Raw genomic sequence first — 14500 nt, forward strand, 5'->3', positions numbered from 1 at the left:
AAAATCCCCCCTCAGTCAATTTCTACTGCCTACAACATATTACATTTGGTTTACAAAAGGGGACCCCCTGGACCGTCCCCAACCCCCAACGCCCCCTCTCGACGTCCTCCCCCAAGTAAACTGACCGAGCCTCTCTTTGCTACCTTTTCACGTTCAGATGAAGAATGTTGCATTGGTTGAGACCAAAGAACATGCCGATATCATAAGAAATGGAGACGACAAGGAGAATCTGGGTTGTTTTAGAGTTGATTCTCCTTTGGCAAGAGGTTCAAGGTCATCCATTTAAGGGAACTGGGTTAGGAGGTGCAGGGTGGTAGTCTTCCTGTTTGCCAAACAAAAAGGATTTAGTGACAAACAGAAAATTAATGTTTAAATTATTCAGCCAGCCTACATGGTCTTTGTGTAGATGCCACTGGGCGTGTCCAGACATGAAAAGAATCTATTTCTAAACGCTTGGCTTGTCACAAACGAATTGATCGAAAGTCACTCTATGTTCTGTCACTAATCTATAAATCAAATGCATTAACGTAACATGGGTTTAAGTGTGATGGAACCATTGATACAATAATTGTTATGTATCGACACGCTGATAAGAACGTAGAATGTTTTATTGATGTCCCAGTCACATTCAACTTCGATCTAACAATATTAACAGTTTGCATAATCAATCTTACGTGTGAACGTCAATCAATACGACGTCGAACTCCCTTCAATTAAATAGCAGAATGCAAACTTCAAATGAATCGAATAGTACAAGTCACTCATACAAGGTGAGTACACTTAATAAAATCTCGAGATCTCCGACTGGAGAGAACATGGAGGGTATTCCGGACAACGGATCGAATACTATAACTTACATTCGTCCAGTCAGGCGAGCGGTGTAACTGATGCTGGCTCCAACGAACATGTTTCCGGGAATGTTCTCACCGAATGTAACAGGCTGGAACCAAAACGGGAGAAAGGGTTACTGTTTGAATACTATGTCCTGCTCAAATGCATACATGTGTGGTTATATACTGTAACCCTGATTACAGTCCGTTTGACTCCAAATGAGAACGATGAATTGCAAAATAACTCGAAATCCAGAAAAGTGTATGAAACATCAATACGGTACTTGACCATGAATATCCTGTACCCAACAAAATCTGAATTTTGTTTATTTTAAGACCCATGACGGATGAAGTTCTTTAAGAAACTATCATGTAATTTTGTATAGAAATGTGTACATAACACGTAGGGGGACAAACCGTAGAAGGAACAACGCAAGCACGGTCTGCACGTGCTACACAGTGACCGTGTTCATTCAATGACAAGATGCGCTACTCAGCAGATGTTAAACAGTTGATGTTGAATGTGTATGATTTCTTTAGAAGTGAAGCAGAAAGAGCAAAGTCTTTTTATGCAATTAATATATTCTTGAAACGAGCTTCAAAAGCTCTTGGTATGTCCCCTCAGAAACTAAAAATGTTGTTAGTCGACGAGATACAAATAGTCAGGCCACGGAGGTAGGGAACATGTTAAAACCACGCAAGGTTGATAAATTAGACAGTTTTCAGAGGGATCAAGTCAGACGTGCAATTGTTAAACTGCACTCCAAAAAGAAATACCTGTCCCTAAGAATTTTGAAAAAACCACCTTGAAACTGACCATGATTTACGTGTTACAAAGTACAAACTATGGCAGCTGTTGCATACATTTGGTTACAAATACAAAAAGATAACTTGAGAAAATAGGGCTGTGTTGTGTGAACGGTCTGACATTGTTCGTCTCCGAAATCATTACCTTCGTACCATCAAGCAGAAACGTGAAGAAGGATATGAGCCCGTCTTCTTAGATGAGACATGGGTAAATGCGTCACACACAGACAGCAGTCAGTGGGTCCCCAGTGGTGACTGTAAGGAGTCTGGTAGAAAGTTACCAATGGGAAAGGGTGAAAGACTCATAGTTCTCCATGCTGGTTCTGCTAGTCAGGGTTTTCTCCCAGACTGTGACCTCGTCTTTAGAGCCAAGGCCAAAGACAACAGGGACTACCACACAGAAATGATCGGCAATGTATTTCTGGAGTGGGTGAAAGATAAATTAGGCCCTGCTTTGCCTACCAAGTCTCTCATTGTCATGGACAATGCACCGTATCATAGTGTGCAGGATCCAGATAGCAAGACTCCAACCTCTAATAACCGTAAAGGAGACATGGTTACTTGGCTGCAACGGAGGAACATTACCTTTCCTTCTCGAGCGACGAAACCACAGCTCTATGAAATCATCAAAACTATGAAACCTGACCCCGTGTATAAAGTTGACAGTTACATCAAGGGTCAGGGTCACGCTGTCTTACGACTGCCACCTTATCACTGCGACCTGAATCCAATCGAGTTGGTATGGGGCATCGTCAAGGGTGACGTTGGACGATCGAACACAACGTTCAAATTACGAGACGTTGAACAACTCGTAAAGGAATCCCTTGGTCGGGTAACAGTAGAAACATGGAGGCGTTGTGTGGCCACAGTCGTTGACGAGATACAGCCACGTTATTGGTCACGAGATGGACTACGGCCAGCAACAGTCCAACCTATAATAGTAGCAGTCGGTTCAGGCACCAGCAGTTCCGACGACGAGATCTATGGTATGAGCGAGTCAGATTGCGACTGAAATTATCATGAGCCGGCCCCTCTAACGCTCTGTCATTTCCCCTACCACAGAACGTGCAGTGCATGCGTGCTTGCGCTGTGCCTTCCATGGTTTGTCCCCCCTTCGTGTCATGTACACATTTCTATACAAAATTACATGATAGTTTCTTAAAGAACTTCATCCGTCATGGGTCTTAAAATAAACAAAATTCAGATTTTGTTGGGTACATGGTATTCATGGTCAAGTACCGTATTGATGTTACATACACTTTTCTGGATTTCGAGTTATTTTGCAATTCATCGTTCTCATTTGGAGTCAAGCGGACTGTACATGGTAATACTACATACTTTGGTGCATGACGTTAAATACATCACGGAGAAATATACCACGGCAAATGACAGCACTAACTGATAAACAACGGACATGAAAGACGGGTGCAATAAAGTTACAAAAGAAACGAAAGTGTTGAAAAACACATTGCAAAGAGACCAGTGTGGAGTTAACGTCATAACTCTAATCTGGGACTTTTTTACATGTGATGTGTTTTCAGCTACAGCTTGATTAAAATTATGAGTCTGGATATTGCTTTATGAAAAACAGACCGCCTCCGTGGTCTAGTGGTAGAGCGTCCGCCCGGAGAGCGGAAGGTCCGGGGTTCTATGCCCGGCCGCGTCATACCAAAAGACGTTTAAAGATGGTACTTGTTGCTACCCTTTCTGGCGCTCGGCATTAAGGGGGTAAAACAAGGACTGGTCGGCTCGGAGTCAGTATACTGTGTCTGAGTGGGGAATTCATGTTAAACTGCGGCATGGTATCTCAGTGTGCTAGCACTATAAATCGGCATCAGTCCGGACTAGTAAAAGTCCTCCCCCCCCCCCCCCCCCCCCCCCAAACACACACACACACGTGCATGTACGTCGCTATATAAGTGGAATAATCTTGGACGCGACGTTAAACCCCAATTTCACCTCACCACACCTATGAAAAACACCTTGTAACAACGTATTTTTTTGTGTCAGACAAGGTCTTTTCTTCAACAGACTTAAGCATATGTTTTTAGTTTTTATTTTCCTATGTACATTGAGAATGACCTTTTACAGTTTTCAGTGATCATTAGAGACCATGGGAAGGAGAGAGAAGGGGTTGGGGACGAACAAGTGTTTAATAACTACTCTATTTTCTCAAGTCTACCAACATAGGTATTTGTTGGGATAAAACATGAGGACAAATTTATTCTTTTCCGTTTTTTCTCGAAAAATAAATCTTTTCTAAAATATTCTTGGCACACCCACATCCCACCATCCCCCGACCTACGTCACTCTCAACCAGATTATAATATGGTCGGTCCCTTAGTGTCTTTGATGAGTGAGAACTAAAACTATAAGTTGTCTTATGATAGGTTAGCTACCGGCTGGGCAGGACTTGTTTACCCTTATCGCGAACACATGGTGTTGTCAAAGATTTTTAGTGATCCATTCATATAATTTTCATCACTTTTATGCTCTTTAATGTGTTTCGGTAGATAATTGAGACTAAATATTATCTGACGTTGATGTTCTCTGTAACATATAAGAAGTCAGTAAAGTTATTAATTTTAGAGCTCAACCTATCAAAAGATGTTGGAATCTACAAGAGGCACAATGCCATTACCTCTGCAGCAATGACTAGCTCTTTGGAAGCTTGCTTTCGCGAACACCAGATTTTCAGAGGTCCATTTATATAGTTTTCGGCACTATTTTGCCTTTTGCGCCCAATGGAATCTGTTTCGGCAGATACACAAGACGGATTATTCCCTGGCGTCAGCAGTTTTTGAAGAAAAGAAAAGTCGTTAACGGGCATTTAGAGTTTGGAAGAATATGAAATCATGAACAACAGTGTCTTCAAAAGAAAGGTGCGGTAAAAGTGGATTCTGATTGATACAACTCTTCTGTATAACGAAGACATGTAGTTGCCACATCCGTAAGATGCATCCGGGTAATGTATTGGATAGGGCACGCACATTGAATTAATAAATAAGTTATTTACCGGGTTTATCCAGTGTCTTTGTTTACATGTGCCAGTGATGGTTGGCCAGAATCCGTCATTATCACACAGCATTGTCCCAGGGTCGTCCGTCATCTTATACCCGTCGTTGCAGACGACGTTCAGAGCTTCAGTGCCATTCGTGGTTGATGTGTTCAGAGAGCTGAAGGGCACGGTGTTCACTCTGAACGCCGAACAGGCTATGGCTGAAACGAAACGAGAGTTTGAGATATAGAGGATGATATACTGAGCTTAAAAGAGCATTCATTTAATAATGTGATCCGGCCTAGTTTGTCTGCTACTCCCAATTATTTAATGTGCACGGTTAACAATTGTCGAGGTAACACAGTATGTCAAGAACCGGATTGGAAATGGGCCCGCCATGTACACTTGGGCCCCACATTGGGTTTAGAGTGGGCCAGGTGAAGCAACTGGTCGAGGGTTCTGCCAACTGGCGGCAATCAATCGGATCCTAATTTTGAAACTCGTATATATACGAAATATAGACTATAAACCAAATATTCTATGTACGTGTGAATGTATGAGGTAGTCATGCCAAACAAGGTCTGCATGCGATATGCGTGCAGAGAAAAAACATAAAAACCCTCGCAGACACAATCAAGGTTCCATGTGGGCTATACCTGTATCCTCTCCCCCTCCCTCCAGGACCCTTTTGGAACCCTTGGAGCAATCCTAACAGTGTCCCGAAGGGCTACCCCATTTAACAACCATTTCCCAGCCCGCATTAACCCCAAGTGGGGCCAATGTGTACATGCCGTCAAGCACAGGCTCCATGTGATCACTATAGATGATTGATGTCTATGGAATAAAGCAATCATTACCCAGTGATACTATTAAATGAATTAAATTATTATACATTGATCACTGCAGAAAACAGCTGATTGTTACCGACAGTCAAGGCAATGCGTCTTTCGTTTTAATGACCATGAATTTATATATAGTAGGGTAGTACAACGAAGGTATTGTATGCTCCGATTATGGAAAGGGTCGTGTGGCTTTTATTTATATTTATGAAGCAAAAACTGAATTTGTATGATGATTGCAAAAACTCAAATTTCAAGATTTAAAATACTAAATATTAATGCCGCATTATTCAAGATAGGGAACTCCCTAGGGTTTCTTAGGGGTAAGGGTGTCGCTGCGTCCCTGGGGTGTGACAAGAACCTATGCTATCATATTCGCCCTGATTATGTTCCTTTGTTTGTCAGCACCATACTTAGGTTTCGCCAAAGTCGTAAACGTCTGAAATCTAATCACTTCAGGCTGTCCTCTCATATCTAGACACGTGGTGATATAAGTGACATACTGTACAAAGCGACTCAGTCACCCGAGGTCATGTATGTAACAGTTTGGGTAGTGATTACATCTTGTCTATATTATGATCTCCTTAAAGGGCAAGTTCACACGGAAATTAACCTATTTTTCTTGTACTTTTTCCACATTAAAAGTGTTAACCTAGAAGTGTCATAGACAAAAATATAAAAATATCACAATTAATTAACATATTTTTCGCATTAATACGATTTATATTTTTCACATTTACCAAGTGTTCTATTTCCACAACAAAAACACCATGGCTTATGCCCCTTGCAATATGACGTCATTGGTGCCAATTGATAAACATTATGACGTCATCATGCTTTGTTAGAGCCGCTTCACGTGGTGTAGGTCTAGGTGTGTGATTCTAGCGTCTCAGATGCCAGCCAGCATAGTGTTATGCTGAGTCACCACTGCGCCGGAGTGTGTCGTAGGCCATGTTGTTTTACCGCAAACTGGTACTGGATATCTTTTGCGTTGAGAATAGACAGGGACCCAGTTGAATTGGCACCAATTACGTCATAATCTAAGGGGGATAACTCAGGCCTGTTTAGCTCGAAAAACGAAGGCCTCATAACGGCATATCATTTTCACACTATTGTGAGCTTCCTACTTTCACTGTGAAAAAAATGAGTGTATATTTTCAAACACAGATACTAACTAATTCTAAAATTGCGTTTTGTTTAGAAAAAGAAAGAAAGTGATTTTTGCGTGTACACTTCCCCTTTAACTGACCATAAAAGTCCAGTTTCCACCCTTGCCGAACGAGGATGGAATTTCTGGGCTCGATCGAAGCGCCACCGGTGGCTATTACGAGTGATCTTCCTACTATGACCCTCCTATTGACCAATGAGATTCCATCACTTCAAGCATAATGGCGGCTCTCAGTCGAGACGATCTGACCGATATTCAAGATCTTTATTGCAATCAAACGTATCTTACCTCGCGAAGTGCATCAAATCGCGTCAGCCCCTTGATTTCAAACATGAACAGATTTGGAAAATATCCTCTGACCCCGAGTTGGCGGTCCACATGTTTTGCAAATCCTGCAGTCGACCGAAATCTGTATGGCAGTTTACGAACCGGATTTCGCTTTCGTTAGGCGATTTTGTTTGAACTGAGAATAGACTCGTTGGTCCAGCCAAAATATAACTCAATAATTTCAGCTTAGTTCGGCAAGGACCGCCTCCGTGGTCTAGTGGTAGAGCGTCCGCCCGGAGAGCGGAAGGTCCGGGGTTCTATTCCCGGTCGCGTCATATCAAAAGACGTTAAAAGACGGTACTTGTTGTTACCCTGTCTGGCGCTCGGCATTAAGGGGCTAAAACAAGGACTGGTCGGCTCGGATTCAGTATACTGTGTCTGAGTGGGGTATTCATGTTAAACTGCGGCATGGTATAACAGTGGGCTAGCACTATAAATCGACATCAGTCCGGACTAGTACATGCAGCCACACATACACACATACACGTGCATGCACGTCGCTATATAAGTGGAATGATCTTGGACGCGACGTTAAACCCCATTTCACCTCACCTAGTTCGGCAAGGGTGGAAACTGGACTTTTACAGTCAGTTAATCCCTTGCCTCGGGAAGATGGTAATTTCAATTTACATTAAAAATGTATTTCGTGTTAAACCTCACCTTGAACAGCCACGTACCATTTTTTAAGTTGGAAGCAAATGTGGATTCATTGGTGTAGTAAAAACATTATAACAAAACACATATACTTACGCCTGAAGTACTCATCTCCCGCTGATGGTACGAGAGAAGAATCTGTCGCTCGGAACAAACTGGAATGGAGACGGCAGGTCCATGTTCCCTTATTATAGAAAAATGACTGACATTCTGCGGTATTATAACAGTAAATGGCACATTCTGATTGTTTTATCACGTCGTAGGCCAAAGTTAAAGAACTGGTGTCACTTTTAGAACCAGTCACTGCTTCATCTCTGACAAACTTCACATCATCACACGCCAAATTATGTTTCAACAGCAGAATGACGAAACAGAAACAGATGTCCGAAATCATATCCGTATATGTCAACTTGTAAGGACTTCGACTTGAAGACAATAAATATTCTGGTTGTAACGCAGTATGTTATTTACTTGGAGACCGCAAGTAGTATTGATTTCTCTTCTCACGAACAGAACGCTAAAGGGTGGAGATAAAATCAATGCTCCGCGAACTGAATCGAGTTTTTATCAAATGTACTAAGATGCTGCCACGAAAATTAATCGCAGACCTTAGATCGAGGTGCATAACAAACCTCTTTACAATAAATTGTATACTTACAAAATCAATAAATCAGGCTGTAGCCATTGTTCACATATCGGCAGAATCGTTAAATACCCGAATCTTGCATTACTGAGGGGAACTTCATAATGTCATGTATCTCATAACAGATGGAAGCGGATGTTGATGATGGGACTACAATGTTGAACACAAAAGAAACTTTCGTGAAATTCATATGTACTCTGTTTAAGGCATTATTTGACTTGGATGCCTTCCAGTCTCCTGATAGTTAGTCAAGGTAAATTATAATAACATTGCATAACAGTGGGGATGAGGATTACCCTTTGAAGAGGCATATCAGCGTTGAGTGAGTGAGTGAGTGAGTGAGTGAGTGAGTATGGTTTTACGCCGCTTTTAGCAATATTCCAGCAATATCACGGCGGGGGACACCACAAATGGGCTTCTCACATTGTACCCATGTCGGGAATCGAACCCGGGTCTTCGGCGTGACGAACGAACGCTTTAACCACTAGGCTACCCGACCACCCATATCAGTGTTGAGTGTCATAAACAAAAACATATTTCGGTATTTCCAGTCATAGATAGGTTTACCTTGTTTTCAGTTATCAAAAATGTTAATGTCATTGCAGAAACATATGCAGATAACAGAAATGTGATTGTCTTTAAGTGGAATCCTCTCCTTGAATGAAGCATGGTACTTGTCCATTGGGTTTCGGGCCATTGGTTTTGAGTTTCAGTGGAGTTTCAGGTGAAGTAGTCTTTTCAAGCACTTATCAATGGATGTCTGATCTTTTGTCATTGGCTAAGGGGTGAAATGGGGTTTAACGTCGCGCCCAACATTATTTTATTTATATAGCGACGTGCATGCACGCGTGTGTGTTTGTGTGGCTGCTTGTACTAGTCGCGACTGATGCCGATTTATAGTGCTTGCTCACTGAGATCGGTCAGTGGAACATGAATACCCCACTCAGACACAGTATACTCACTCCGAGCCGACGAGTCCTTGTCATAGCCGCTTAATGCCGAGCACAAGACAGGGTAACAACAAGTATCATCTTTTTACGTCTTTTGGTATGACGCGGCCGGGGATCAAACCCCGGACCTTCCGCTCTCCGGGCGGACGCTCTACCACTGGACCACTGAGGCGGTCAGTATTGGAAAAAGTTTAAGGAAATTGTTCGAAACCTAACCAAGACTAACTGTTTTAACCCATTTGTTTTCTTCAAGATATCTTCTATTATTTTATATGGAACAAAAGTGTGTAGTTTACAAATGTTTGCCACAATAGAGACAGTACATTTATTGGCCTGTAAAACCTTTCTAATTCAAGCATACATAATGCAAATGTTGCTGATTGTATGCGGCGAATGTTGCCGTTACCGTTTGTTTATAACTTTGTATGTAGCTTTAAGTAACGCATATGCATGACGGACGCAATACCAAAGGAATATATCAGGATCGTCTAAGGCGCCGCCATTTGCTGTGCAGAGTTGCGTCCCTTGGGCATGCCAGAAACCCATGAATGTGGGTTCGAATCCCGGTTCGCCCTGATTATGTTTCTAAGTTTGTCCGCATAATAACTGTGCTCAAGGGTTTCACGAAAGTGGTAAACGTCTGAAACCTGCGGCACTTAGTGAATTCCTCCAACATGAAGCAGACACGTCGTGAAATTAATGGAATAATGTTTAAAGCGGCGTTAAACCCAATACTAAACCCTTACTAATATCAAGTAAAGGAACCCTTCTCGCTCAGGTTGATGGCAGTTGCACGTCCATGTCTTGCCTTTGAAACTGATGATAAATAGTTCAATAAATGTTCTATCACTCGTTAATTTATATAATCGACATATATACAGTACACGTAGTTATCGACCTTGCCGTCATATAGCTGGATGCTGAGTGCGGCGTTAAATAACAAACAAACAAACAAAGTGATCGACCGACTCACTTCGTCAATGTTCTTTAGCCTAGATACAGTATGTCAATAACACGATTTCACGTGTGAACATCTTAATGTTTTTCCAATGAAAACCATGTGGGGACTTTGAGAGGAAACCCGAGGACAAATTATCTGTTTAAAAAATTTTCGGGAATCGATTTCATTTTTTCAAATTCCAAGCAACCACAACCAACATCACGCCAAAAGGAAAACAAAAAAAACAAACAAAAACACTCAACACTTCAGAGGTGAGGTGAAATGGGGCTTAACGTCGCGTCCAAGATTATTGCACTGTTATAGCGACGTGCATGTACGTGTGTGTGTTTGTGTGGCTGCTTGTACTAGGCCGGACTGATGCCGATTTATAGTGCTAGCTCACTGTGATACCATGTCGCCGTTTAACATGAATATCCCACTCAGACACAGTATACTGACTCCGAGCCGACCAGTCCTTGTTTTAGCCCCTTAATGCCGAGCGCCAGACATGGTAACAACAAGTACCATCTTTTAACGTCTTTTGATATGACGCGACCGGGAATCGAACCCCGGACCTTCCGCTCTCCGGGCGGACGCTCTACCACTAGACCACGGAGGCCCAGCACTTCAGAAGAACAAATGTTCATCCACAATATTACATGTTATTTTTCCAATAGTTCCTGAGGTGGAATTACTTTGAACGTGTTTTAGAGAGGATTTCTACAGAAAGCTATTGTTCATTGTCTCCTGTGCGTGTACACATATACTGATGGAAACGAATAAGGGAACAGTGGAAATTATAGGGAAATAAGCTCTGCTGGCAGTACATTTAGAATAGCGCGCATACAAATTCAACACAAGTCAGAATAAAAACTTAAGAAGTGTTCGTGTTTCCAACGTGTGTTTGGTTGACATTTTACTGTGTCTAAAACTAAGTGTTTCCTTTTTCATTTCCATCAATATATGTAAGTAATCCTTGTGGTGTGCCAATCAGTGATGGTAAGTGTTGACGTGGGCGTGCAAAAACACCTTGCATAGAGTGCAAGGCCATAAATCGTAGCCCCTGAGTGAGTGAGTTGGGTTTAACGCCGCTTTTAACATTATTCCAGTTATATCACGGCGTGTCAGCTTAATGTGGGAGGAAAGCCCGAAGTGATGCAGGTCTCAGACGTTTACCACTTCGGTGAAACCCACGAGCATGGGTATGATGCTGACAAACCTAGAAACATAATCGGGGCGAACCGGGATTCGAACCCACAATCATAGGTTTCTGGCGTGCCCAAGGGACGCGACTCTGCACAGCGAATCGCGGCGCCTTAGACGACTGGGCCACCCGTGAATGTATACAATCTTGTATGATCGTCCGGTCCGCTGTGCGTTTCCTGGTTAATTACACCAAAGAATTATTAATAATTACTGTAAACTTCTCATGGAGAAATAGTTTATCTCCGTGGAAGAGCGTCCGCCCAGAAAGCGGAAGGTCCGGGGTCCGATCCCATATCGGCATACCATTTTGCTGTGTTCAAAACGCACGCACGTCGCTATATGCAAGTGCATTAAACCCATTTCATCCCAACTCACCTACTATACCTCCAATTTATCACGTCAAGTAGTTTTCTCTGTTGTGAGTTAAAGTGATATATCCTACACGTGAGTCCGATGTATTTCTTTCCGAGTTGCTATGTGTTCCAGTGAGTGTGAGTGAGTTTGATTTCAGCTTTTAGCAATATTCCAGCAATATCACTGGGGGGGGGGGGGGGGGGGGACACCAGAAATGGGCTTCACACATTGTACCCATTCTATGTGTTCCAGGTGTAGTTAAGGGAATGGGGTAAATAACAGCAAGCAATCAATCCAATGTTGTTTTCTTTCAGCATGAACATTGATGCTAAGGTCAATGTTTCCATTAATAGTCCATATTCGAAGGGATTCGGAATCAAAAATATATATTTACTCAGATCAATGAAATTGATAAGATAAACAACTACATGCCGAAATATCAATATCTAGTTGATATTGATTACAACTTATTCCTTTAGTGACATTTTTTGTCATTAACAGAGACAACGGGCTACGTGGGGGCAAAAAGGAGGCGTTATGTATTTTGGTTTAAAAGAAAATTTGAAACCAATATTGTACTTCACAAGAAAATCATGTTCGGGTAGATATTTATGTTTGTCCATAGATCAATTCACTATCGGCGGCGACGAACAATATTATTAAGCAAGTGAGAGAGGTCGCTTGGGGGCATCGCCGCTTCGACGGGTAGTCAGTTGCAAGTGCGAGGTGTGGCCGTAACAACACGGTATGGTTTGTGTGACAGACAGTTGTTTCACTATTAGGTCACTGGCTCATAATTGTGTTTGTTTGTTTGTTTGTTTGTTGTTTAACGCTACACTCGACGGTGAACTGTAAATAATAGTCTGGACCATACAATCCAGTGAATGGCATACTGAGCATCGATCTACAATTTGCGAGACTGCCCAACGGATTCCGTTAGTCTCTTCTTACCACAAACATGGGCTGCTGAAGACAAAATTCAAACCTTGACCTTCACAGGCAGCATAGGTATGGAACAGAGAAGCTGAGATCATACTCGGGGCTTTGAACCTGTGTTTCAATAATAACTAGAACTTAACTGATCCGTACTCTTTAACAATTGACGTGGTCATCTGCAGTCTTTGGCTAATACATTTTTAGCGCATAAGGGATCCATCATTTTATATTCTTGGGGCGTGGGGCTAGAATTTAAAAAAAATAATAATTGAAAAAACTAAACTACACTCCACTGTATGAGTTATTTGTTTCTGTTGCTTTTTATAGGACAATCCTGTGAATTCGTTCGCATACCTCGATTTACCTATTTAAGTGTCGGTCACGCGTCTGATACTTGAAAACCGACAGACAGTTGCAAAAGGGTCCGAAACTGAGTGAGTGAGAATGGTTTAACGCCACTTTTAGCAATATTCCAGCAATATCACGCGGGGGACACCAGAAATGGGCTTCACACATTGTACCCATGTCGGGATTCGAACCCGGGTCTTCGGCGTGACGAGCGAACTCTTTAACCACAAAGCTACCCGACCGTCCCCCGTAACTGAGGAATTGTTGGTTCAGGGACACCGATTTCCAATTCTTATCAACGTATCTTTGGTACCGATACACTATTAACAGTGGTATAAGTATTTTTAGTATTCTGAGATTACAGGGGTAGTAAGGAAGGATGTTATTGACAATAGTTTCATGCACGGGTTTTAAACAGAAACTAGTTTATGATCGTACAGTTGACCCTAGGAGGGAGACGGCCATGACAGCTGCAGGAGTCGACTCTCTGGTACAACCTATGCCGGTCTTAGATGCGACCAAACGGATCAGATGATCAGGCTCGGTGACATGGTCGATTGCATTTCATCGTACCCGACAACTAGGGTCGTGGCTCACAATGTCAATCACTGCCCCAGATTCTATTATTTGCAGCCCAGTGTCATATTGCTGCTTTTGCCTAGTTAAAATATCCAACCGACCTGGGGCAATTCGGAAATGGAATTTTACCTATTTATACCCTCTTTGGGTTCTTTGTCATTGGATACCTTTAGCTAAGTGAAGAAAATATGTTAGGTATTCTTCAATCTCACAAATTATCAAAAGGCACCAGTTCACCACTAGATTGATCTGTTTAGCAAGTTTGATCAAGAAATATTAAATGGTTTTGTAGCTCTGCTCTGGAAAAAAGCCCTCCCCTCCAACTTGTCGAAAAAAAAAAAAATTTAACAAAATAAAAATGGCACTAGTTCACCACTAGACTGATCTGTATAGCAAGCTTCAACAAGAAATATTAACGGTTTTGGAGTTCTATTCTGGACAGGAAATCTGAAAGCAACCACTATTCCAAAAAGTGTCGATGACAATGAAACAAAACAAACCTGTCTCATCTTGCCAATTTTTCGGTTATGTCACCCTACCATGGCATGGTAGCTTAATGAGGGTGAAAGCCTTAGTTGATTACACTCTTGACCACCTTATCAAAACCAATGAGAACCTGAAAGATGCTTTCAGCGAAATCTGCCTTTTCGGACGACTGTGTCGCATGTCTCTCAAACAAGTACATGTAGATCCTATGACAATGTATGTATAGTAGCACTGTAGCAGCATGCGACCTCCCATACCCCGACATCATCACAGCATACAAGATGAAAGGTCTCTTCTCATTTCTTGTTCTGTATCCTGAGAGGGCTGTTGATATGATTTCATACTTACCTTATTTAATTTTTTTTATTAAAAAAAAACACTCTCTCATTCTTTCTGGTTTGTTTTCATCAAGTTTCAAATTTTCTTTTGGGAAAA

At 42.0% G+C, this 14500-nt stretch overlaps 1 protein-coding gene across 1 annotated transcript in view; it reads right to left on the reverse strand.

Moving 5' to 3' along the window:
* LOC124148095 overlaps positions 1–8079 on the reverse strand; it is a 46946-nt gene extending 38867 nt beyond the window's left edge. The window contains exons 1-3 of the mRNA XM_046519032.2: positions 7720–8079; positions 4654–4856; positions 858–940 (exon numbers count right to left, since the gene is read on the reverse strand). Coding sequence (XP_046374988.2) covers positions 858–940; positions 4654–4856; positions 7720–8017 — 584 coding nt within the window. The 5' untranslated portion in view covers positions 8018–8079. The remainder of the gene's footprint in view (positions 1–857; positions 941–4653; positions 4857–7719) is intronic.
* Positions 8080–14500: the final 6421 nt, after the last annotated feature.

This window comes from Haliotis rufescens, unplaced genomic scaffold (genome assembly GCF_023055435.1).
Source record: "Haliotis rufescens isolate VD_foot unplaced genomic scaffold, xgHalRufe1.0.p SCAF_7, whole genome shotgun sequence".
NCBI lineage: Eukaryota > Metazoa > Mollusca > Gastropoda > Lepetellida > Haliotidae > Haliotis > Haliotis rufescens.